This window comes from Myxine glutinosa, chromosome 13 (assembly GCF_964187855.1).
Source record: "Myxine glutinosa chromosome 13, kmMyxGlut1.1, whole genome shotgun sequence".
Taxonomy (NCBI): domain Eukaryota; kingdom Metazoa; phylum Chordata; class Myxini; order Myxiniformes; family Myxinidae; genus Myxine; species Myxine glutinosa.
In genome coordinates this window covers 47,245,828-47,269,807 of record NC_136273.1, presented here as the reverse complement: position 1 = coordinate 47,269,807, position 23,980 = coordinate 47,245,828, and the positions used below count along the sequence as shown (strand labels likewise).

Sequence of the window (23,980 nt, the reverse complement as noted above, 5' to 3'; positions counted from 1 at the left end):
CTATTGGACCCCATGTCCTCCCTCAATTTCTCGCTATTGGACCCCATCTTTTGTTCTAACCGTTCGCTATTGGCCCCCATCTTTTGTTCTAACCGTTCGCTATTGGCCCCCATCTTTTGTTCTAACCGTTCGCTATTGGCCCCCATCTTTTGTTCTAACCGTTCGCTATTCTGGGCCATAAGGGCCTTCATTTGTATGAAAAACAAGTTCAAATCCACCGGCGGCGCTGCCACGGTCGCGGGCGCGGTGATCAGCGAGGCGCCATTTTGCGCTCCCGCAATGTCGGGCACAACGACGCTATTTTGTGCGTCTGCTACCCTCGCTGCTTCGCTCTCCTCCTGTCCCTCATGTCCCTCAATTTGGTCCTGGACCGACCCTGCCTCACTCTCCCCTACCGGACCCCAGCTGTCTTGGTCTGCCATAGCGCGACTTTCAAAATTCGGGTTTTTATACAACAAAACAAATTTCGGCCGTTATAATTTCGTCGAGCGCAGTAAACGCGCTCTGAATCGATTCTCCCTCCCTGGTTTGGGCCTAACAACGCGCGGGAAACGCGCTCCGAATCGATTCTAATTGTTACAAATTTGGGCCTAATAAATTTAGTCCCGGGTTCGAATTCCACTCCTCGACACCAATTGTTACAGACGTGGCTTAGATGTTATTTACCGAGCGGTTTTGGTATGACCACGTCTGCACAAGTTACCCGATTATACTCGAACGTTGACTAATCGCGCTACGCTAGGTCAATAAAGGCAATAAAGGAAAAGGACACACGGCTGGGTTTCAAATGACACGACACCCAGGGTTCAGTTCTCAAGACCTCCGGAGGAGGTTATATTAAGGCGGAAGGTTAGATTACAACTACAAGAGGTACAGCATAGAAAGACAAGCACTTAGACACACTCTTATATTCTTCCCAACAGACGACAGATAAACGGGACAAAAGGCTGACTCACACGGGGTTTGATGGCTAGGAAAGGCAGGATCGATGGCTCCAGGTGCACCTGGGCTCAAAGGTCAGAATCGACTCGGTCCGGTCCAGCGATGCGGGGAGGTATTCAGCGCTCGTACGTGGCAACTTCTCTCTCCAGGCTGGGGGCGCATCTGACCTCACATCCGGCAAGTGGCTGCGTAGATCCGGCGGGGAGTGACACGCCCTCGGCTCGTTAGCTCCGCCTCGTGGAATCGGCACGTTGCTTCTCATTGGGTGCGTGCGGGGGGGTTACCGGCTCCGCCCTTGACGAGGAGCTGACAAGGAGCCCCTTCGTGGTAACCCCGTGGAGCGCATGGTCCGGAGCGTCGTTGTTGTTGTAATTGTTGTTGTAGTTGTAATTGTAGTTGTAGTTGTTGTTGTTGTTGTTGTTTGGGGAAGAAGATGGAAGGAGGTATGGGAAAGGTCCTAAACTCACTACTGGTGCCATATAATCACATTCTGGTGCAACGAAGAGTCATAATTAATGGAAACGAGTCCTTAACTGACATAGACTAAGAATAACTAGCAAGATGTCCGAAAGTTGTCTACGTGTGATGCGGTGGACCTGGGCACGACATTTAATGGGGGAAAAAGGGGAAGGTCGGCTCTACTGATTGTTGTTTACAGACAATGGGACTAGGGAATGGGGGATTGGGGATAGTTGGGGAGTATTGGGGAAATAGGGGAATATTTACAAGCGGATATGGAGGCCAAATTCCATATTCGCAACAGTATCAATGCCCCTAAACATATAGCATGGACGCTGACGATCTTGCAGAATGTGTCTGGCTCATTAAACACGATATCCATTCTACAGTCCCGGCTGAGTTGCCACCGTTCATGAAAGATATTTCCTACTTCCACCTGTCACACGTGCATCAGGAAAATGTGGGCAAATGACTGCTTACTAGTGGCAGGAGATGGACGGTTCAAGTTTTAGAGTCCATTATGTGTCGGAAATCCCGCAATTATCTCGTCGGTCGATCATGGTGAAGTATACCTCCCACAGAAAATTTGCACTAGGGGCTAATCTGATTTCCCCATGCCCCTTTTCTCCCTATGAGTGTTTGCGAAGCTGCATGCAACTCTGGGGCCGCTTTCCAGCAGTCATTTGTCAAAATACTCTCTTGTTTTGGTAATCGTGACTTGCCAAGCTTTCCCCACATGAATCAAATGATTGCAGACTAGATCAGTTAACACACGTGTCGATTTAATTTTTTTACTTATTTTACAGCAAGCAGTGCACAATGGCTTTCTGTATCCACAAGGTATCATGGCATCTTTAGTGTCCACAAGCCGTTGCAAGCAGACAGGATATTGTCGGTTTGATCTTTCCTCCAAACTATGTTTCTTGGAATGCTGCTGCGGTGCCAGGACTACATTTATTGGGATATCATTGGAAGCAGATTGAACCACTGTAGGGGTAACTTCTTTGTTGGTGAACTAATGCTTTAACACCCCCATTGTGACTTCTTTCATTTTTCACTCGACTACCGAAGCGAAAAATATTATCAATATGGTCCAAAATGCCCTGCACATTTTAGTCAGGTTCACTATGTTTTTTCGTTCAAAATTTTGGTAGATTAGCAAAACTATACATTTTTGGAATATTCAGAGCATGAGGAATCCAAAAATTAATGTTTACATTTGCGTAGACACCTTTGCGAAAATGACACTCAGGATAGTGATGAAGATCTGCAAAAGCATATTCCTGAACGGTATAGACCTCGTAGATCCTGTGTATAGGACTTATAGTTCAATCTGATGCTAACAAGGCTGCTTTCTTGCTTTATAAACCCATACCTATAACTTCAAAGGACTTGCAATATCATGTATTATGTAATACAGTTATATCACAAATATAAAGACAATGGTTTTCAATTACCTTTGTTTGTTGCTTTTCTATAATCCTGAGCACTATTTTGAGGCCTATATTGGATTCCTTGACCCAGAAAACATAGGAGTAACATATTTAATTAAGTCTCTAGGTTGATTAGAAGCCGAGATAGCGCAAAATATGTATTTTATGGCGGCCATTTTGAAAATCCAAAATGGCGGCCATGCAGGTGTCTGTGCAAATGCCAACATTGATTTTCGGATTCTCCATGCTCTGATGATTCCAAAAATGTACAGGTTTGCTAATCCCCAAATTTTGAACGAAATTCTATTTGTTGACATAGTGAACCTGACTATTTCGGGTATTTGACGTCGCTCGTGTTTGCGACGGGATATTGAGCAGGCTGTTTGATCCGATTCTGGAAGCTTATTGAGTGCTTTGTATTTTGCATGACATCGGCAGCAATTTACAGACCTGTGATTCGCGTATATTCTTTAATATCAGAGCCCTCGTATGAATGCATGAACCATCATCACAGGGTCGATGTAGCTAAATGTTGGTGTTTTTTTGCCCAACTGCAATGCCGAGGCTAACGGCAGGCCTCTCTTCGGCACGCAGAGTTTTTTCTGGATCTGATTCGCACCTCCTGTCTCCGGGCAATGCCAGCGTACGCCGAACGCAATCCGGGCGAGCGGGGAACACCGCCGGGGAGCTTGCAGGTCCAGAGGCTACTCGGTTGACGCTCCCAGTTTGCAAGGCTGCGATTTCTGTGCCGGAGATCTGCCTGCAGCTAGACATGGATGGAACGGGAATCCTGAGAAAGGTGAGGATGTTTATTTTTCAGTGGTATACCTGCGCTTAAAGCAAGTGAGATGCAGGGATGTTACTTCAACAAAGAGTTTATTCTCAATACATTGGCAAGTATATTCTCGATCATCTGTTAGACTATTCCACCATGTTGCATATGTAATACGTAGATAGCTATAAAGGTAAAGAGGAAGATGATCTGGTAGTATCGCATCTGTTGGTGCCTGTGAATCATTTTCGCCCAAGCTTACGAGATGGGTTGTTGTTGTTGTTGTTGCCCCACACATGCGAAGCAAAAAGCTGGGTTAAGCAATTGGTTCATGTCTGTCTAACCCTCTGATCAGTTTATGATAGAGAAACAGCTTATTTAAATCAAATCTTATATTTGAACATGAATCGGAACATGAATAGGAAGACAAGTTTTCCCTTTTACAGTACTTTGACTTTATACCAGTATAGGAACATGAAATAAGTTTTACAGTACTCCCAGGAGCGTCTCAGAGATTCCCCACGTCCAAGATTATGTACCTCCCACCTTCATGAAGCTAGGGAGAAGAGAGAGGGAGAAGAGAGAGGGAGAAGAGAGAGGGAGAACAGAGAGGGAGAAGAGAGAGGGAGAAGATGGAGGGAGAAGATGGAGGGAGAAGATGGAGGGAGAAGAGAGAGGGAAAAGAGAGAGGGAGAAGAGAGAGGGAGAAGAAGGAGAGAGAAGAGGGAGAGAGAAGATGGAGAGAGAAGATGGAGGGAGAAGATGGAGGGTGAAGATGGACGGAGAAGAGAGAGGGAGAAGAGAGAGGGAGAAGAGAGAGGGAGAAGAGAGAGGGAGAAGAGAGAGGGAGAAGAGAGAGGGAGAAGAGAGAGGGAGAAGAAGGAGAGAGAAGAGGGAGAGAGAAGATGGAGGGAGAAGATGGAGGGTGAAGATGGACGGAGAAGAGAGAGGGAGAAGGGAGAGGGAGAAGAGGGAGGGAGAAGGAGAAGAGGAAGAGAAGGGGAGAACAGAGAGGGAGAAGGGAGAGGGAGAAGATGGAGGGAGAAGATGGAGGGAGAAGATGGAGGGAGGAGAGGGAGAAGAGAGAGGGAGAAGAGAGAGGGAGAAGAAGGAGAGAGAAGAGGGAGAGAGAAGATGGAGGGAGAAGATGGAGGGTGAAGATGGACGGAGAAGAGAGAGGGAGAAGGGAGAGGGAGAAGAGGGAGGGAGAAGGAGAAGAGGAAGAGAAGGGGAGAAGAGAGAGGGAGTGGGCCAGTCCATGGGGAGAGAGGAAGAGGGATTGGTGCTCTGACAGTGCCCTGCCCTGATAAATCCGGGCAACAGGGAAGATTTGGCCCCGACTTATGTTGGGGTGGAGGAGAGGGGGGGTTTGGTAGGGGGTGGTACAACTACTACGAAGGGCCATCCATGATAGTTGCCATCATGGGTTGTTGGTTGAGATGCTGGGCATTTGGCAATAGCTATGTTCTGGAGGAGAGTGAGAATGGAATCTAACGAGGCCCCTGGCACGTGTGCACCAGGTCAAGACTGCATCGAACTAACTGCCAACGCCACAAGGGTGAACGTGTATCTGGGCACCAGCTGCTTTTATCCCCTTGTGATTGCAAGTGTGGGGAGGCGGAGGGGGGGGGGGGTGGGGAGAGGTATGAAAGCATTGGCAAGTAGGGGCCAGAGCAGATATTTCAGCCTCCGTGGGTTGGTTTTTATTTTCATGGCAAAATTAACTCTGAGCAGATGATGGGACGTGTTGGTCGTGAGCTGGAATGATTGTCTTGAGCGCGATGTTCTTTGAGGCCTGCAAAAGAGGAATGAAATGATTATGAAAATACTTTGCTCATGAATTTTGTGACCCCAGTGGTAAGTTTCCAATGAAAACCGCGTTCTGGCTTTTCTAGTTTATAGTTATTGTTTTTCTCTTTCTTTCTTTTTTCTCCTTATCGCAGTTACTTGACAATACAAATCATCCTTAACTAACCCATTGCCAGGCATTTCACATTTGGTTCTGATTTTAAGGAATAGCATTTTTATATAGCTGCCTTTTACTTTATACCGTCCATTGGTCGGATAGCTCAGAGCCACCTTGTCTCGGTTTGATTCCCGACCTGACTCTAAACAGCCACTGTGGTCTTTCACATGCCGGACGTTGCAAGCCAAGGACGAACGTATTTTTTTCCAGCATTGGTAACCGTTGGTATGTTAAAGACCCCACAGTGTCTTCCAAAAAGAATAGACCATTATCTGCCGTACCCTGAACAGATTCCAAATTCCTTCCCTAACTATCCTTCAGGGGGCAATGCATCGACGGTAGAGCTGCACTATATGTAATTATGTGCAGCTCCCGGTGGGATAGGGTATGGTAAGATAGACCTATCCTGGGGGAATCCTACTCGAATCCTAGCAAAGAACCCATGAGGTCGAGTTCTTCGCCAATATGGAAAAATAAAAGGTGAGCATCTTGGTAGACTATTGCGAGTCTTTCCAAGAACATTATGAGCACTCCTCGAAAATTCACCAACTCATTCACTTCCACAGGTTAACTGTAAAAGGCTACATTCCGCATCAGTTCAAATATGAGCATAAAAGGTAACACCTGCAGTGGTTTTCAAAAGAAAAAGGCTCAATTTTAAGAAAAACCGATAAAATAAGTTCCGTCAAGTGAACCAAATGATCTTAGTTTGATAAACCGCGTGATGAGATACAATCATAAAAGATAGCCAGCATTTTATATTTTATTCTTCAACATACACACACACACACATACATACACACACACATACACACACATACGCATGAAGCTGGATACTTTGAGACCTGGGAGGGCTCTGTGTCACCTTCTGAAACCCGCATATGGAGATAACAACCAACGACACACACACACACACGCGCACACACACACACACACACACACACACACACACACACACACACACACACACACACACACACACACGAAGATGGATACTTTGAGACCTGGGAGGGCTCCGTGTCACCTGAAACCAGCATATGGAGATAACAACCAACGACACACACACACACACACACACACACACACACACACACACACACACACACACACACACACACACACACGAAGATGGATACTTTGAGACCTGGGAGGGCTCCGTGTCACCTTCTGAAACCAGCATATGGAGATAACAACCAACGACACACACACACACACACACACACACACACACACACACACACGAAGATGGATACTTTGAGACCTGGGAGGGCTCCGTGTCACCTTCTGAAACCAGCATATGGAGATAACAACCAACGACACACACACACACACACACACACACACACACACACACACACACACACACACACATACACACATACACACACACACGAAGATGGATACTTTGAGACCTGGAAGGGCTCCGTTCCACCTTCGGAAATCCGCATATGGAGATAACAACCAACGACACACACACACACACACACACACACACACACACACGAAGATGGATACTTTGAGACCTGGAAGGGCTCCGTTCCACCTTCGGAAACCCGCATATGGAGATAACAACCAACGATACACACACACACACACACACACACACACACACACACACACACACACACACACACACACACACACACACACACACACACACACACACACACACGAAGATGGATACGTTCCAACTTCTGAATCCTGCGGATGTCGATGACGACCAACGACACACACACACACACACACACACACAGACAGACACAGACACACACACACACACACACATACACACACACACACACACACGAGGAAATATGTTTTCTTTCTGATTGCTGTATGTACTTGTGCATTGAAAAATATAACCGCCTGGCAAGGTAGACTGAAGGTGTGCACATCCTCTTATGAGCTGTCTAGCCTGGGCTCGAATCATGAGCCGGCTGAAGACTGTCGTTCTGGTGTTTCACAGGCAAGGTGATGCATCAATTTGTGCTCCAAAAATCGGGTGGACGTTTAGCCTGAGGACCCATCTGCCAGTATTGCTTGTTGGTGTATGTAAAATATCCCACTGTGTCTTTTCAAAGAAGATGCGAGTTATCACCAGCATCCTGAGCAAATGACAAATTCCTTCCCAAACTCCTTCACATGGTGGTGGGATGTTGAAGTTGGAAAGAGGATTGACGAGAAGAGGAAGAAGTTCAAGGAGTGGCAGAAGGCGAAGGGTACGGGAGCAGAAACAGCAGAGCATGAAAGTTATAAGGCAGCCAAGAAGGCTGCAAAGAAAGAGGTAGCAAAGGCGCAGGAGGCATGTAGGAAAATGTTCGGAGAGCGCTTGGATTCGGAAGAGGGTCAGAAAGCAGTATTCAGGATTGCAAAGCACATAGCGAAAGAGAGGTGTAATGTGATGGGGGTGAGTTGCTTGAAGGATGAAGTGGGACAAATCGTTGTCGACCCAGATGGAATTAAAGGAAGATGGGAAAGATATATGGAAATGCTGTTGAATACAGAGAATGAATGGGATGGCAACATAGAGAGTAACCCAGTTTTAGGACCGGCAGAGAAGATAACTGAGAAGGAAGTTGAGGAAGCGATAAAAGCAATGAAGAGTGGAAAAGCGGGAGGGCCGACGGGAGTTGTGGGAGATATGTTGAAGGCAGCAGGAAGTTGGGGTGTGAAGAGAATGACAGAGATCTGTAATCTGGTGGTGAAAGAAGGCCGCATTCCAGTGGATTGGGAACTGAGTACCCTCGTCCCTCTATACAAGGGGAAAGGTGGCCCTCTGGAGTGTGGCTCGTACCGAGCGATAAAGTTATTGGAGCATGGAATGAAGGTATTGGAAAGGGTGTTGGAGAGGAGGATAAGGAAGAAAGTGAAGATCGACGAAATGCAGTTTGGATTTATGCCAGGAAGAGGAACGACAGATGCGCTTTTCATTGTGAGGCAGTTGCAGGAGAAGTACATGGAGAAGAGGAAGAAGTTGTTTTTTTGGATTTGTTGACCTGGAGAAAGCATTCGATAGGGTTCCACGCAAAGTATTGACATGGGCATTGAGGAAGTTAGGAGTGGAGGAATGGTTGATCAGAGTAGTGATGGCAATGTACAAAAGAGCGCGCACAGCTGTAAGGACGAAGGACGGGAACAGTGGTGAGTTTGAGGTGAAGGTGGGAGTGCATCAGGGGTCGGTACTAAGTCCACTACTATTTGTAGCTGTGATGGAGGTGCTGGCTCAGAACGTAAAGGAGGGTTTGCCGTGGGAGTTGTTGTATGCAGATGATCTGGTGTTGATTGCGGAAAGTATGGATGGACTGAAGGAAAAGATGAACAAGTTGACGTATGCTGACGTTGACGTTCTTTCTTTGCTGACGACTCTACTCTCTGTCGCTCCATTCTTCATCCCTCAGATCGGCAGTCTGCAGCCTCCTCACTCTCTGCAGACCTTGACAAAATCACAGACTGGGCAAACAAGTGGAACATGTCTTTCAATCCTGACAAATCTCACACTCTTACGATGTCTCTCCGAAAAGACCGACTGGACAACCCTCCCATCCACTTTCTGAATAATCCTCTCCAAGAAGTTCTGTCACTCAAGCTTTTGGGTCTCACTATCTGCCATGATCTTTCCTGGAAAAACCACATTTCAAATCTGGCCTCCAAAGCCAGTCGCCGACTGGGCATCCTCCGTCGTGCGAAGTCCTTCCTTGGCACACCTGAGCTCCTCACCACATACAAGGCTTTCATCCGCAGCTCAATGGAATACTGCTCTCCCCTCTGGGCTGGTGCTCCTGCCTCACACCTAGCTCGCCTTCGCGCTGTTAAAACCAAAGCATTCAGAATCATTGGAATCTCCCGCGATGAAGCTAACTCCAAGGGCCTCTCACTCACTCACCGCAGGCAGGTTGGTGGTCTTTCCGTCTTCTACCGACTCCTCTCTGGCCTTGCCCCCCCAGCTCTCTCTGGGCTCTGTCCCGCAAATATTCCTACAGGTCGCACAAGATCTGCCTGCAACCCTCTTTTGGTTAAACTGCCAAAATCAAGACTCTCTGCTCACCTTCACTCCTTCATTCCTCTTTTCTCCCGCCTCTGGAACAAACTCCCTCACTCTCTTCAATCCCACTCCACCTTCCAAGTCTTTAAAACAGCTGTTCACCACCATCTCTTATCTTCCCCCATCCAAAACCTTGATCTTTTCTACCCCCGCTAATTTCACCCCAATTCCACTTTTTGAAATACCAACTTCTGTCCTGGAAGTCCTTGGTGTCCTTGTGCTTTATACTTCTCCCTCCCCCCCCCCCCCCCCCTTCCCATGCCTCCTCCCCCCGGGCCCTCTCCCTTCCACACATCTCCCTGCTCTCGGATGTTGTGTTTGTGTGCTTCCCCTTTTCTCCCCATCTTGTCTTCCGCTCCCTCTTTTTGTGTATTTTGTTTGTCTGGTCGATTTGTTTGTGAAGTAAATGTTAGCTCTTTCACGAGCCTCGATTCAGTATACAAAAAAAAAAGAAGAAAAAAAAAAAAAAAAAGTGGAAGGAATGTATGGAGACAAAAGGTCTGAAGGTGAATATCAGAAAGACGAAGGTGATGGCAAGTGGTAAAGCATGTGGTGAGGTGGAAAGAACTGGGAAGTGGCCGTGTGCTGTGTGCAGGAAGCGTGTCGAAGTGAACTCCATTCAATGTACAATGTGCGCTGAGTGGGTTCATCAAAAATGTAGTGGTCTGAGGGGGTCATTTACCAGTGTGGCAGCTACATTCAAGTGTAAGGTGTGCACAGAGGGAGCTGCAGATGGAGGAAATGTTGAGTTGGATCTTGGAGACGGCGTGAAGCTGGAAGGTGTGAAAACATTTTGCTACCTCGGAGACATGCTGAATGGAGAAGGTGGATCAGACTCGGCAACGGTTGCTCGAGTGAGATGTGCATGGAAGAAGTTTCGGGAACTGAGTGGCGTGCTGATGAGGAGGAGTGTCGCTGAAGCTGAAGGGAAAGGTGTATGCTGCATGTGTGAGAAGTGTTATGATTTATGGGAGCGAGACATGGGTAATGAACGTAGAGCAGCAACGAAGGCTGGAAAGGGTGGAAATGCGAATGGTTCGATGGATGTGCGGAGTATCGTTGAGAGAGAGGAAGACAAATGATGAATTGCGAAAGATGATGGGAATATTGCCTGTGATTGATGCTGTGAAGAGGAACAGGTTGAGATGGTTTGGTCATGTGTTGAGGAAGGATGCAAGTGACTGGTTGAGAAGAGTGATGGAAGTTAATGTAGAAGGAAGTAGAGGACGGGGAAGACCGAGAAAGACTTGGCTAAAGATGGTGGAAGAAGAAATGCGGGCAAGGGGGTTAACAAGGAGAGATGCAGAAAATAGGGCAAAATGGAGAAGATTGTCATGGGGACCGCAAGGCTAAGTCCCGCTCTAGCAGGGAAAATGGCCTTAAAATGCATGTTGTTGTTGTTCTTCCCAAACTCTCTCGCCAACCTGCGTTTGGCAAGCATGGCAAGTATGCCTATACCCCTAACATTAGTTGAGGTGGCCTTCATCCTGCAGTGGACTGAAAACAGGCTGACACAACAACAAAAACCAGAAAACAGGCTGGCAATCTTCTCCATGGGCAATGACAATCTTCTCCATGACAATCTTCTTCACAGGCTGATGACGAAGAAAAATCAACATTTGCTTTTCTAGAACTGATGTGTTTCCTTTGGAGAACTTCTTGAATACACCACGTTTAGCTTCATATTCTGCTAGCAGTCGGACAATTCGTGAATCGCCAGCTGTGGATTGCATCTCGGTGGATTGTCCAGGGAAATACTGTTGGGGATGTGCGTACGACATGCTCTTCTCTGTTTTTCGATTTATTCACTTGTCCATCATTGTTTTCTTGTCCTCCCTGTGCTCGACTCCCATTTAGTTGAACATGCTTTTAAAACCACATCAATAGGTCTCCCTCCATTTTATCCTTCAAGCCCATTGTTGGTGTCCCCCTCTCTCTATCTCTCTACTGTTCCTTTCCTTGTGTTGCGTCCTGATCGGTTCAGTGTCACACACACACACACACACACACACACACACACACACACACACACACATATATATACACTACATGGCCAAAAGTATGTGGACACCCGAACATCACACCCATATGTGCTCATCTCATTCCAAAATCATGGGCATGAATACGGAGTTGGTCCCCCCCTTTGCTTCTATAACAGCCTCCACTCTTCTGGGAAGGCTTTCTACTCTGTTGGGTGAGGTCGGGCACTGATGTTGGGCAATTAGGCCTGGCTCACAGTCGACGTTCCAATTCATCCCAAAGGTATTCGATAGGGTTGAGGTCAGGGCTCTGTGCAGGCCAGTCATGTTCTTCCACACTGATCTCGACAAACCATTTCTGTATGGACTTTGCTTTGTGCATGGGGGCATTGTCATGCTGAAACAGGAAAGGGCCTTCCCCAAACTGTTGCCACAAAGTTGGAAGGACACATTCGTCTAGAATGTCATTGTATGCTGTAGCGTTAAGATTTCCCTTCACTGGAACCTGGGGGCCCAGCCCGAACCATGAAAAACAGCCCCAGACCATTATTCCTCCTCCACCGAACATTACAGTTGGCACTATGCATTTGGGCAGGTAGCGTTCTCCTGGCATCCACCAAACCCAGCTTCGTCCGTTGGAATGCCAGGTGGTGAAGCATGATTCATCAGTCCAGAGAATGCATTTCCACTGCTCCAGAGTCCAATGGTGGCGAGCTTTACGCCACTCCAGCCGATGCTTGGCATTGTGCATGGTGATCTTAGGCTTGCGTGCGGCTGCTCTGCCATGGAAACCCATTTCATGAAGCTCCCGATGAACAGTTGTTGTGCTGACGTTGCTTTCAGAGGCAGTTTGTAACTCGGTAGTGAGTGTTGCAACCGAGGACAGACGATTTTTATGCGCTACACGCTTCAGCACTCGGCTGTCCTGTTCTGTGAGCTTGTGTGGCCTACCACTTCGCGGCTGAGCTGTTGTTGCTCATAGACGTTTCCACTTCACAATAACCGTACCTACAGTTGATCGGGGCAGCTCTGGCAGGGCAGAAATTTGACGAGCTGACTTGTTGGAAAGGTGGCATCCCATGACGATGCGACATAGGAAGTCACTGAGCTCTTCAGTACAGCCCATTCTACTGCCAATGTTTGTCTATGGAGATTGCATGGCTGTGTGCTTGATTATATATATACCTGTCAGCAATGGGTGTGGCTGAAACAGCCGAATCCACTATTTAGAAGGGGTGTCCGCATACTTTTGGTCATGTAGTGTATATATATATATATATATATATATATATATATATATATATATATATATATATATACACACTGTATATACTGTATATATATATATATATATATATATTTTTTTTTTTTTAAATATATATATGTGCATATATATATATATATATATTTTATATATATATATATATATATACTGTATATATATATATATATATATATATATATATATATATATATATATATATATATATATATGTGCATCTATATAAATATAAAACACAGTTTGTGTGTGTGTGTGTGTGTGTGTGTGTGTGTGTGTGTGTGTGTGTGTGTGTGTGTGTGTGTGTGTGTGTGTGTGTGTGTGTGTGTGTGTGTGTGTGTGTGTAATGTTACCGGTAGACTCCTAAACGGAGAGGCTCACGTACTTGATATTTGGCACAGACATGGCCATTGAGCCTGGGACGAACATGGCCGACCTAAAAATTGATTTCATAATATTTTTTAACCATATTTTTACCTCAGCGCATTTCAGCGAGGACTTTATGCACGGAATCTGACCGGTCGCAGAGCAGCGCGCTGATTCGCTCAGAGCGATCACGTGATGTTCCTTGCCGCCATTAACTCAGTTACGTGTTCGCACGTATTTCAGAGCGAAAAGCAATTGCCTTTTTTCACATTTCAGCGACGAACATTGCCATTCACACCACAGACGTTTTTTTTCCCTTTCATCTTCAGATCCATATTTTTTGCCATAACGTAGCGCATTATGGCTCTCTCGAGCTCGAGTTAGCCAATCACCTGGGAGCATGAGGCCATGTTGGCCATGCCCACGACAGGACGCAGAGTTGCAATCCATCGCTCAGAGCGATCACGTGATGTTCCTTGCCGCGCAATTGCGTTTTTTCACATTTGAGTGAGGAACATTGCCATTCACAGCACATAGGTTTTTTTTTCTTTCATCTTCAGATCCATATTTTTTGCCATAACGTAGCGCATTATGGCTCTATCGAGCTCGAGTTAGCCAATCACCTGGGAGCATGAGGCCACGTTGGCCACGCCCATGACACGACGCAGAGTAGCAATCGTGCGTTTGCGTCGTTTCTTACCACGTGTAAACGTGGTATTTTGTCTCCGAGTATTTTGAATTTGGGATTTTGAATTTGGTATTTTGAATTTGTCTACGAGTGAGTGACTGGAAGACTGACTGTGATAAAGGCAATGGCACCGAAGAAAAGAAATTTGTCACGTTCAACCTCCCGAGCAAGGAAAATCGCTGATCGGAGACTCCATGAAGCCGATGAAGGTACTTTTCACCATCGACAAGCCAATCAAGAATGTGTCTCTAGATTCAGACAGCGAGAGACAGAAGATGAGACAGAGGCACGTCTAAACGCCAATCAACAATGTCTGGCGAGGGCCAGACAGCGAGAGACAGAATATGAGACAGAGGCACATCTAAACGCCAATCAACAAAGTGTAGCGAGGGCCAGACAGCAGGAGACAGAAGAACAGCGCCAAAAACGACTCAACAACTGGCAACCATCAGGCAGACGGCAGCCGGCCATTGCATGGGAGAAGGCTGCATTCAGTTACAATCCGAACACTGACTACTCCTCAAACGTTGATATTGGCTCCATGTCGTTCACACTGTCAGTTTTGCCATGCCTTGAAATGGAAGGGAGAAACACCAGGAATGTGTTGCAGGGGAGGCAATGTCCTTTTGCCTTCTCTCCAATCTCCACCGGAACCTTTGAAAGAACTACTTCAATCAACTACGACTCAATCCAGACACTTCCTGAAGGAAATCCGTAATTACAACTCTTCGTTCCAAATGACTTCGTTTGGAGCAGATCGCATCGTCACTGAGCAAGGATTCATGCCTACATTCAAGGTGCAAGGCCTGGTATACCACCTCATTGGCTCTATCCACCCTCAACCAGGTGAGCAACCGAAATTTTTACATATCTATTTTATGGGTGACCACCGAGAAGAAGCTGCCCGACCCCCCTCCCCCTCCCCCTCCCCCCTCCCCCTCCCTCCTCCCCCTCCCACCCCTCTCCCCTCCCATCCCCCCCCCGCCCTCCCCTCCCCCCTCTTCTCCCCTCCCCCCCCTCTTCTCCCCTCCCCCCCCTCTTCTCCCCTCCCCCCCCCTCTTCTCCCCTCCCCCCCGTTCCCCTCCCCTCCCCCCCGTTCCCCTCCCCTCCCCCCCGTTCCCCTCCCCTCCCCTTCCCCCTCCCCTCCCCTCCCCCGCCCGGCAATGCCGGGTACTTCTGCTAGTGATCTATAAACTTAAACGCACCTTTCAGGTAACTGACAATGTACATGATGTTTCCCCAGCCGGGTTCGGGCGGGTGGAGCACTCCCTCCACAAGGCGAACCCCGCGCATGGTCTGCGTGTCTGGGTTTCGGTACTTTAGGCCGCAGGCGCCAGGAAAGTGTGCTGTGACTGTTGACAAAAGCACCATACCATCTTCTTCAGAAGGGACCTCCATTGGCTCCTCGTTCTCATCATCCGCAACGCGAATATATTCTGCCATTTTGTTTGATTTCGCGATGAAGCGCTGAAGGAAGCATTCAAAACGACCACGTTCAACTTCAACACAAAACAGAAAATGACGCCAGAAGAAAACCTGAGAGGGCGCGAAAGATCTGCTTCCGTTATTCTCCTGCTACGTCATATCGACATCCGCTACATAAAGTCCTATTATGTGGAGAAAATTACACCCACAAATTTTTTTTTTGTTAACTTCATCTAAGAACTTATAAGGAAAATAGATTAAAACCATGGTAAAAATTAAAACCATTGGTATCCATGGAAATCTCCACGCATGGCTGGCGGTCTTCCTCTCTAGTATATATATATACGTATATATATATATTTTTATTTTTTTAATATATATATATGTGCATATATATATATATATATATATATATATATATATATTTTAAATATATGTATGTGTATATATATATATATATATATATATATATATATATATATATATATATATATATATATATATATATATATATATATGCAAATAAATCAGCAAGTCCTGGCTCAGGACTCGGGAGGTTTATTTGACATGTTGTATCCTCATGACTTCCATTAGTTCTCTTGATTTCGTATTTTACACACAATCTTGGTTTCGTGCCATCTCCATTCCTGTTTATTTTTCTTTAGCTTGGCTGTCTTAACACTTGAGTTCTGAAGGGGTGCTTGATATCACATTTGGTGCTTTTTATATTATTTATTTTAGCTTTTCATGTCATCCAAATAAAAAGCTTAAAATGAGTTCCCTTACAAGGAACTTCCATGCTGAGGATCAAGCCTGCACAATATGTTGCTTACCTCTGTTTTTTGCACGTCAAGCCTGTGCAGTGGTTGCTAACATATGGTTGTTTGTCTGTACTTTATCGTTTTAAATGCTGAGCATCAAGCAGGGAAGCAGCATGTACCATTTTAAATCTTTGGTATGACTTGGTCCGTGTTTGAGCTGCTGACCTCCCAGACTCAGATCGGACGCTCTAATCATTGCACCACCAAGTCTGGATTTTATTTTTCTTATTGATTCCCATTGAGCCTAACTTTCAGTTAAAAAAATTGTTTGATTTTGTGAAACACTGGCTGTATATGATGTGTCAGATAATCTGCGTAAAGGCCTGGTTTTGACATGGAAAAAGTTAAACACACTCGATGTTTTATCAAGATCTTGTAATCTAGTCTATGGTGGGCCAACCAAGCAATATTCATTTGTGTCTAAAAATGGTTAATATTGACCGAATGTGAGCCTGATCTAACATTGGCAGTTTGAAAATGGTGGGCACAATGTGCTAAAAACAAAAAGTGATCATTTGGAGCTGTTGAAGCCAGTCTTGAGATGATGTGCACGACACAGACGCATTTAGCTTTTGTATATCTGTCTTGCATACTATTTGTATTTCAGGCAGAAAGTACCGCACTGTATTTGTGAGGAGTGTTCTATTAGTAGACTTTTCGTTGTGCAAGCAAGAATTATATAGTGCCACGTACATTAATAGCCGTACTCACACCTGCAGCTTTATGTTGCAAGTTTTGATTGGTGGATGCATATGGAGGAAGGAAGTCATGATTACCAGGATCAGTCTCGTGATGCCCATTGCGGATTTCACATTTCGTTTCCACCCGTGACTCGTGCTGAAAGATCGTGGGTCAGTGTGATCTGTATGTTTATTGTGCTCCCAAGCGATGTTATACTGTATTTGGAGCAATCCACAGTGATGGAACCCATAATCAAACTTGAAGGCCCGTAAAGATCAGAGTGCATACCATGTGATAAACTGACGTGAGGTAAGCAACCTGCCATGCCATGATTTGCAGGTAGAAATCGTTGTATCACCAGAAATAATTTGGGTTGGCCTGTTTTGCATTTGATTCTGAGCACTGATTCTGATTTGATTCTGAGCACTGATTCTGATTTGATTCTGAGCACTGATTCTGATTTGATTCTGAGCACTGATTCTGATTTGATTCTGAGCACTGATTCTGATTTGATTCTGAGCACTGATTCTGATTTGATTCTGTTTCGCATTTGATTCTGAGCTCATGATGCTGTGATCACATGTTCCAGTCATGTACTGTATTAATTTGTTCATAGTCTCCTTATTTCCTTGTAATTGGGCATCGTACACGTTTCCTAATGTTTTTTTCCCAGATTGATATATGATGGACATATATACAAGGTCCTCCTTGATTCTCAGGTCGCTCATATATACATACCTTCATACATACATACATACATACATACATACATACATACATACATACATACATACATACATAACATACATACATACATATGATAAACGGACCAAAGGTCTCTTAACTTCAGCATATTCAAGATGCCTATTTTGCTTCTCTGCAATATTATTGTGAATAGTTAATCTTATTAATTAATGTCATATTACATTGATTAATCCTAAACGGATCCCACCCTCCATCTCCTTCGGAACAGACAGAGGGCACCTTTCCAAAAACGCTGGGGTTGAAGCGTTCACACAAGCGTTCTGGTTCAGACGTGGTTCCCGGGACATCTCCAGGAACATCGCCGGCCAGCTCCCCGGCCACCCCGACGGCGCACCCACCCGGTCCTGCTTACAACCGTCAGGCCGATGACGAGTGCATCATCCGAGTGAGCTTGGATTTTCCCACTGGCAACTTGTACAAAAGCTTACTGGTGAGCGAGGCTGTACACTCACCCTCTTATCATCGCAGTGATAAACTAGAACGGCACTGGGTAGAGCACATACCTCCGCTAGGCTGAACAGTTTACGTTTTGTATCCCACTGATGGGCTGGATCTGGATCTGCTGACCTGAACCAAAATCCAGTCAGCTTGTTCTTGTCATTTATCCAAATCATCCACCAAGTTTTGTTATAATACGTCCACAACCTGGTGTTGGCTTAGTGGTTAGGGTGCCGGCTTGGGATCCTAGGATCCTGGGTTCGAATCCCGGTCGATCGCTAAATTAACACCAGGGGGGTTGACTCAGCCTGTCATCCTTCTGAGGTCGGCAAATTGAGTACCAGCTTGCTGGGATGAATGATCACGGTGTGTACCCTGGTTTAGAATAGGTACACCATATCCCTGCGCATCGTAAGAGGCGACCAAGGGTTGGCGTCAGGAAGGGCATCCGGCCATAAAAACATTGCCTCAAACAGGGAACCATGATTGTCATGGGGCCCGCAAGGCTAACCCCTGCTCTAGCGGGGAAAATGGCCTTAAAACGATCATTCATTCATTAATTCACAACTTTTTGATATATTGTGCTATGTATAGTTTTTAGCCCTATCTCTCAATGGTGAAGAATGACTTAAAATAATTCTAGAATTCAGATCTTCATCAAAATCGAATCAATTTTTCCTTGTCAAATCCCGAACCCATCTGCCAAATTCGGCAGAATCCGTCCACAACCTTTTGAGACATCTGCACACAAACAGACAGAGGTGAAAACATAACCACTGTCCATCGCAGCAATATACATTCGATTGATGCTGTGGTTTGCTTTATTTTGACACCCATAAAAGGTTGTAAAGCTTTTACTTGTGAAATGCAAGGGTTCCTGGCTCGTTACCAATAGTGAACCTTAAAATAACGTGATATGAGTTCCAAGCGTCACTTACAAATGAGGGCCCTGTATCATTAATGGAGATGACAGTGTACATTTGTTTAAGCAACAAGACCACAGCGGCAGGGCTTGGGTTTTGACAAGTTATACCAGGATGTGAGGGGACTGCGTGATCAGTCAATTGGACACGGCAATGGTCAATCTCATAATGGGTTTGAATCCACACGAGGTTAAGGGCTAACACGTTCCCAACCCCAACCGATCAAACAAAGAAAGGTTATGCCCCACACTCCCAACTGCCAGTTTCTCTGCCGATCTTTTCCAGCTCAAGAGCCAAGATAAAACAGAAGTGGTCGTGAAGAGGGCATTGTCCAAGCACAATATGGATCTCGAGAAACCTGATGACTTCTTGTTGGTGCAGCTCATTGGGGAGAGAAAAGGTGAGGAACTCGGTTGACAATTTGAAACCTGATGACCTGCACTCCGATGCAGGATACTCGAATGGCTCATTCATCCCAGTAAGCTGGTACTCATTTTGCTGACCTCGGAAGGATGACAGGCTGAGTCAACCCACCTGGTGTTAATTCATCGGAATGACAGGGGCTTGAACTCAGTACCCTGAGGTCTCAAGCCAGCCACCTTAACCGTTAGCCAACACCAGGCTTATGTAGGTATATTGCTTTTGTTTTATTCCACCTGGATTCCACCTGGATTCCACCTGGATTCCACCTGGATGGGATTGCAGTGGAATAATCACCGATAGTCTGTGCAATATTTTTCTTTCCCTTTGGGTTGGAGGAATTTTGGTTAAATCATAGATAGCTTTTTAGTACCCATCACAAGTTGCACTAAGATTCTGAAAGTCGACCACAGTGTATATTATTTATTCTTGAAGATATCATTAGTGAGCCATCTGGGTTTTAATTGACCACCCGATAGCAACATGGTAATTCTCCTGAGACTAGAATCACACTCCTCCCTCTTTAGTACTGTTGCTTTCAACGAGGCTTTCAACCCACAACATACGATACGCTGGTCATACGATTAATCCACCATTGGACCCATACTTGCTATTTTCAACTAATGCAACTAGTCAAAGCAAGGATTTGCAATGATCACATGACTAAAATCTTGGCTTTGGCAAAGATTATTTTGACAATTTAAGGAATTGTTTTTCAATCGCCTCTTTTCTGTCACATCGTCATTCTCTTTTGCTTCCTCTTCTTCTTTTCCAACTCTGCGTTGCATGCAGAGTTTGTCATCCCAAAGGGTGCCTACGTTTACTATGCCATGGTGTCCTCAGCCGCGTACGACTTTCTCCTCCGTCGACACAGCACTTCTGCATTCAAGCCATCTTGGGCCTTTGACAAGGGCCATGATTATCAAAGTGCCACGTTCCCGCGGGCGCGCTCCCCAAGCCGCCTGGTGGAGCGCCTCACCAAGCTAACAATGTGATGTCCATGCATTGGCAAGGCCTTGGACATGTAGATGAGCAATGGGCATGTTTGGGTCTGTGAGCCAAAAAGGGAGGCTGAATTTTTACCTGGAACCTCTATTTGTTTTTTGTTTTTAACTCCGAGGCACAAATCTTTGGCTCCAGACCAAGACTCTCATTGACTTGTAGTGAACAGTGACCAAATGTCTCGTGGAGTTCTTATAAAAAGGCACTTTCCTGTGATTGTGAAACGTTTTGACACTTGATCGTCGTTGATTCTCTAGAGCAAAAAAGAAAAGCTTATATTTTTTTACAGTTCTGTTTCTCCTGCATTTTGCTGACCTTGCAGTACATTTTGGGCGCATTTTCAATGTGCGTGGAGTAATGCTGTTTCAACAAAAGACTGGTTAGCCTTTTGTTTTAAAGAGGTGAAACCGTAAGAATGGTGCAGCTCATTTAGCTGTGGTCCAGTCTACCAGTTACTTTGATTTGCTGTCGCACCTACTTCTGTGGCACTCTTGGACTCATTCAAGATGGTTTTAAATAGCGTTTGGCAGAAGTAACAGGTTTAGACCTTTGAAATGAATTTGTCACACTTTTATTAAACGTAAGATTTAGACTCTTGTATCATTATTTATTATTCTTTTCATCATTTGGAGTTTTATCTGATTAATCCAAATGAATGCCTGAGTTGATTGTTTTTTCTGCACCCATTGTTACATTATGACATCACAATGGCTCAACAACAATTGGTGTGAAGGAATTTTTGGCTGTTGTTTTATTACCTCCATCACTGAAGGTGGACCTGCATACATAACCATACATAACCTGTAGGAGGTTATGTATTCACCCCTATCTGTCTGGCTGTCTGTGAGTAGGATATCTCCAAAGGTTATGGATGGATTTGGATGAAATTTAGTGGATAGGTTGGGTGTGTGACAAGGACGAATTGACAAGATTTTGGTGAAGATCCGGATCTGAATACTAGAATTTCTTTCGTGATTCTTCACCATTGAGAGATAGGGCCAAAAACGATATATAGCACAATATCTCATAGTTGTGGACGAGTTACGACAAAACTTGGTGGAGGGGTTGGTTAGGTGACATGAACAAGCTGATTAAATTTTGGTTTTGGTCCGAATCCAGATCCGGCCTATCGGTGGGATACAAAATGTAAACTGTTCAGCCTGGTGGGGGTATGCGCTCTACCAAGTGCCGTTCTAGTTTTCATCTGTTATTGCATCTTGTTGAGCCACGATGATGTCATAGGGACATATTCGTAGACCGACTTGAATACGAATATTTTCAGACAAATTTTGACCAGATGATAACAAAAGATGAAAACAACACATTTATCGTTAGGGATTTTTTGGATAATCTTTAATTTCTGCAACTATCTTGTCAAAATTATTTGAAAAGAGCATTCGTTTTCAGGAGAATTTGCTGTATTTGTCATCATTCCGATTATTTTTTTCTTCTGAGTCTTTTGTTTGTTTTCTTTTTTATTATTTCCATAGTTGACATCTTGGTTACGTAGGCCGTTAAAAAAAATAAACAAAAATGTGTGTATCACAATTAGGTCGATGGGCACATCACGTGTGTCAACATGCATGTTTGCTCAAGTGTCACGTACTTTTCGTGTTAACATGTATTTTGAATGTTTGTAGTCGGTTTGTGGTATCTTCTCGTGCAAATTCGTACTGACAGGATAAAGAGCATCTGACCGATAATTCCATAGTGCTGAGATGGCCGGTGCATTCGAGTTGGAATTTCTTGTCCATTTTTGTGCCAAGTTAAACATTTTTGAGATGGACATGATTGGTCACAACCTGATACATCGAGCCTTTGGTTTAGCAGTGTGTGCTTATGTGATAGTTTCTGATGTTTTCTCATTTCCTTCGAGCTACTCAATATTATTTCCTTCACATTTCTCACTCATTCATCCTGTGTTCCCATGTAATTACACTTCACCTGTAGGGTGCCAAAAATATATTCGTTTTTTTATTGGGCTAGTTCCAAATTTCTTGTCATAAGGGTAGAGAGGCATTCCTTATTTATAGATTGCTGATGTATTATCTGTTTTGCTGACTTTTAAGTGATCTTACTACTTGGAAATCTCAACTTGAGGCCAAATGTCACAATTTTGGGCCACAAGTTATGGGGATGGGGGAGGGCCGTGGTGGGAAAGGGCAAGGGGGAGTGGCGGAGGACACTACAAATGCCATTGTGTTGCGGTGCTTCTCACTTTGTCAGCTCTTTGTGCCTTTTAAAGTGTTTAAATCATCAGGATAAAGCTAAGTGGGCTATTGATGAGAGCAGTTTACTGTATGGATTTTTGATAATTATTTTGTCTGCGATCACAACGCACGGAACTGAATTTTAGAATGAATCCTAAGTTTTGTAATATCTTGGAAAGCTGAGTGGCTAGTGGGTAAAATAGGTGCAAATCACTAAAGTTGGGTACTGTACAGACTCCGTAAGTCACCAGCCATGAGTACACCCTCGCGGTGTCGCGACTTGCCCGTGATCCCAGTACCTTTAATACTGTGCCAGAAATGGTGTATGTCAACCGGCAGGCAGCTCCGCCTTTTACCACTAATTTGAAACCATGTGCAGGATGACAGTTTTGTCTGACATGTGGTTTCAGATTGAGGAGGCTGTTTTTTGTCGATGTGCAAAAGATGCCATTATTAGTTATTCACATGTTAAATAGTAATTTGAATATGTCCGAGAACCGTACTCCTTTTTTTTTTTAATGTGTCGATGCACATACATATTATTTATTGTTGATATTCTTATTCTTGCATTGATAGTGTTTTGATATAGCTTTCGTGCAATTGATGTAAAACCTTCAGTCTGCGAGTAGACCTGTCGAGTGCACATGCATTAACCGTAGGGATGACAAATGGCTCATTTTTCCAGCAATGCAATAAATGCTTGTTTTGGGCATTAATATTCTGCCTCGGTATGATGTCCTTTGTGTCTAACGAAGCTAATCCTGGGATTGTGTGCACTGACAGCCGATTTTGAGCAGGTTTGTTTCTCTTGCCAATAATCAGCACGCCACAAGGGTGCCGTGCGTTTGTTTTGCTTGTCCGGTTTTAAATGCCGCACCGATTCCGGAATTGGATTTCTAATTTAATTTTGCCTCGTGATGAAATTGCTTGCCATATAGCTTGTAGCCATGATTGAAATATAAACAAGATGATTGTGTGCACGCCGACGGGACACAATGGCACGCACTTGGTTTTGGTGGCACTCTATTCCGTCACGTACATAGTGGGATTGTAAATATACAAAACCATTCAGAAGAGTTCCTTTAAAATGAAGACGAATATGAGGCAGTGAGTAAATTGAATTTGAGAGCTTAAAACAATAGGTTTTCCAGGTTTAGGGGAAAGTTGTGCGGTGTTGCAGCTCCTTGATCTATCATCGTTCATCGACTGATGGCGATGTGATCCAGGAACTAGGAGAGGCATTTTGACATTTTCATGATGTGTATAGAAATATGTGGTGGCTTGATGCTCATTATGCTTCTATTCGGAAGTCATTATTGTTTATTTATTTTTTACTTGTGGGATATGGGTGGTGCTTTTGTTTGAGATG

General features: G+C 44.9%; 1 protein-coding gene across 6 annotated transcripts in view; it reads left to right on the top strand.

Moving 5' to 3' along the window:
* The window catches only part of RGL1 (ral guanine nucleotide dissociation stimulator like 1), a 117,180-nt gene extending 93,846 nt beyond the window's left edge, over nucleotides 1–23,334 (top strand). For 5 of the 6 annotated variants that reach the window (XM_068134366.2, XM_068134374.2, XM_068134367.2 and 2 more), the window contains 4 exons: nucleotides 3,429–3,633; nucleotides 17,827–18,048; nucleotides 19,265–19,379; nucleotides 20,192–23,334. In XM_068134366.2, the coding sequence (XP_067990467.2) occupies nucleotides 3,429–3,633; nucleotides 17,827–18,048; nucleotides 19,265–19,379; nucleotides 20,192–20,394 (745 nt within the window). In that variant the 3' untranslated portion in view covers nucleotides 20,395–23,334. The remainder of the gene's footprint in view (nucleotides 1–3,428; nucleotides 3,634–17,826; nucleotides 18,049–19,264; nucleotides 19,380–20,191) is intronic. The other variant, XM_068134372.2, reaches the window with a different exon arrangement.
* The last annotated feature ends 646 nt before the right edge of the window (nucleotides 23,335–23,980 follow it).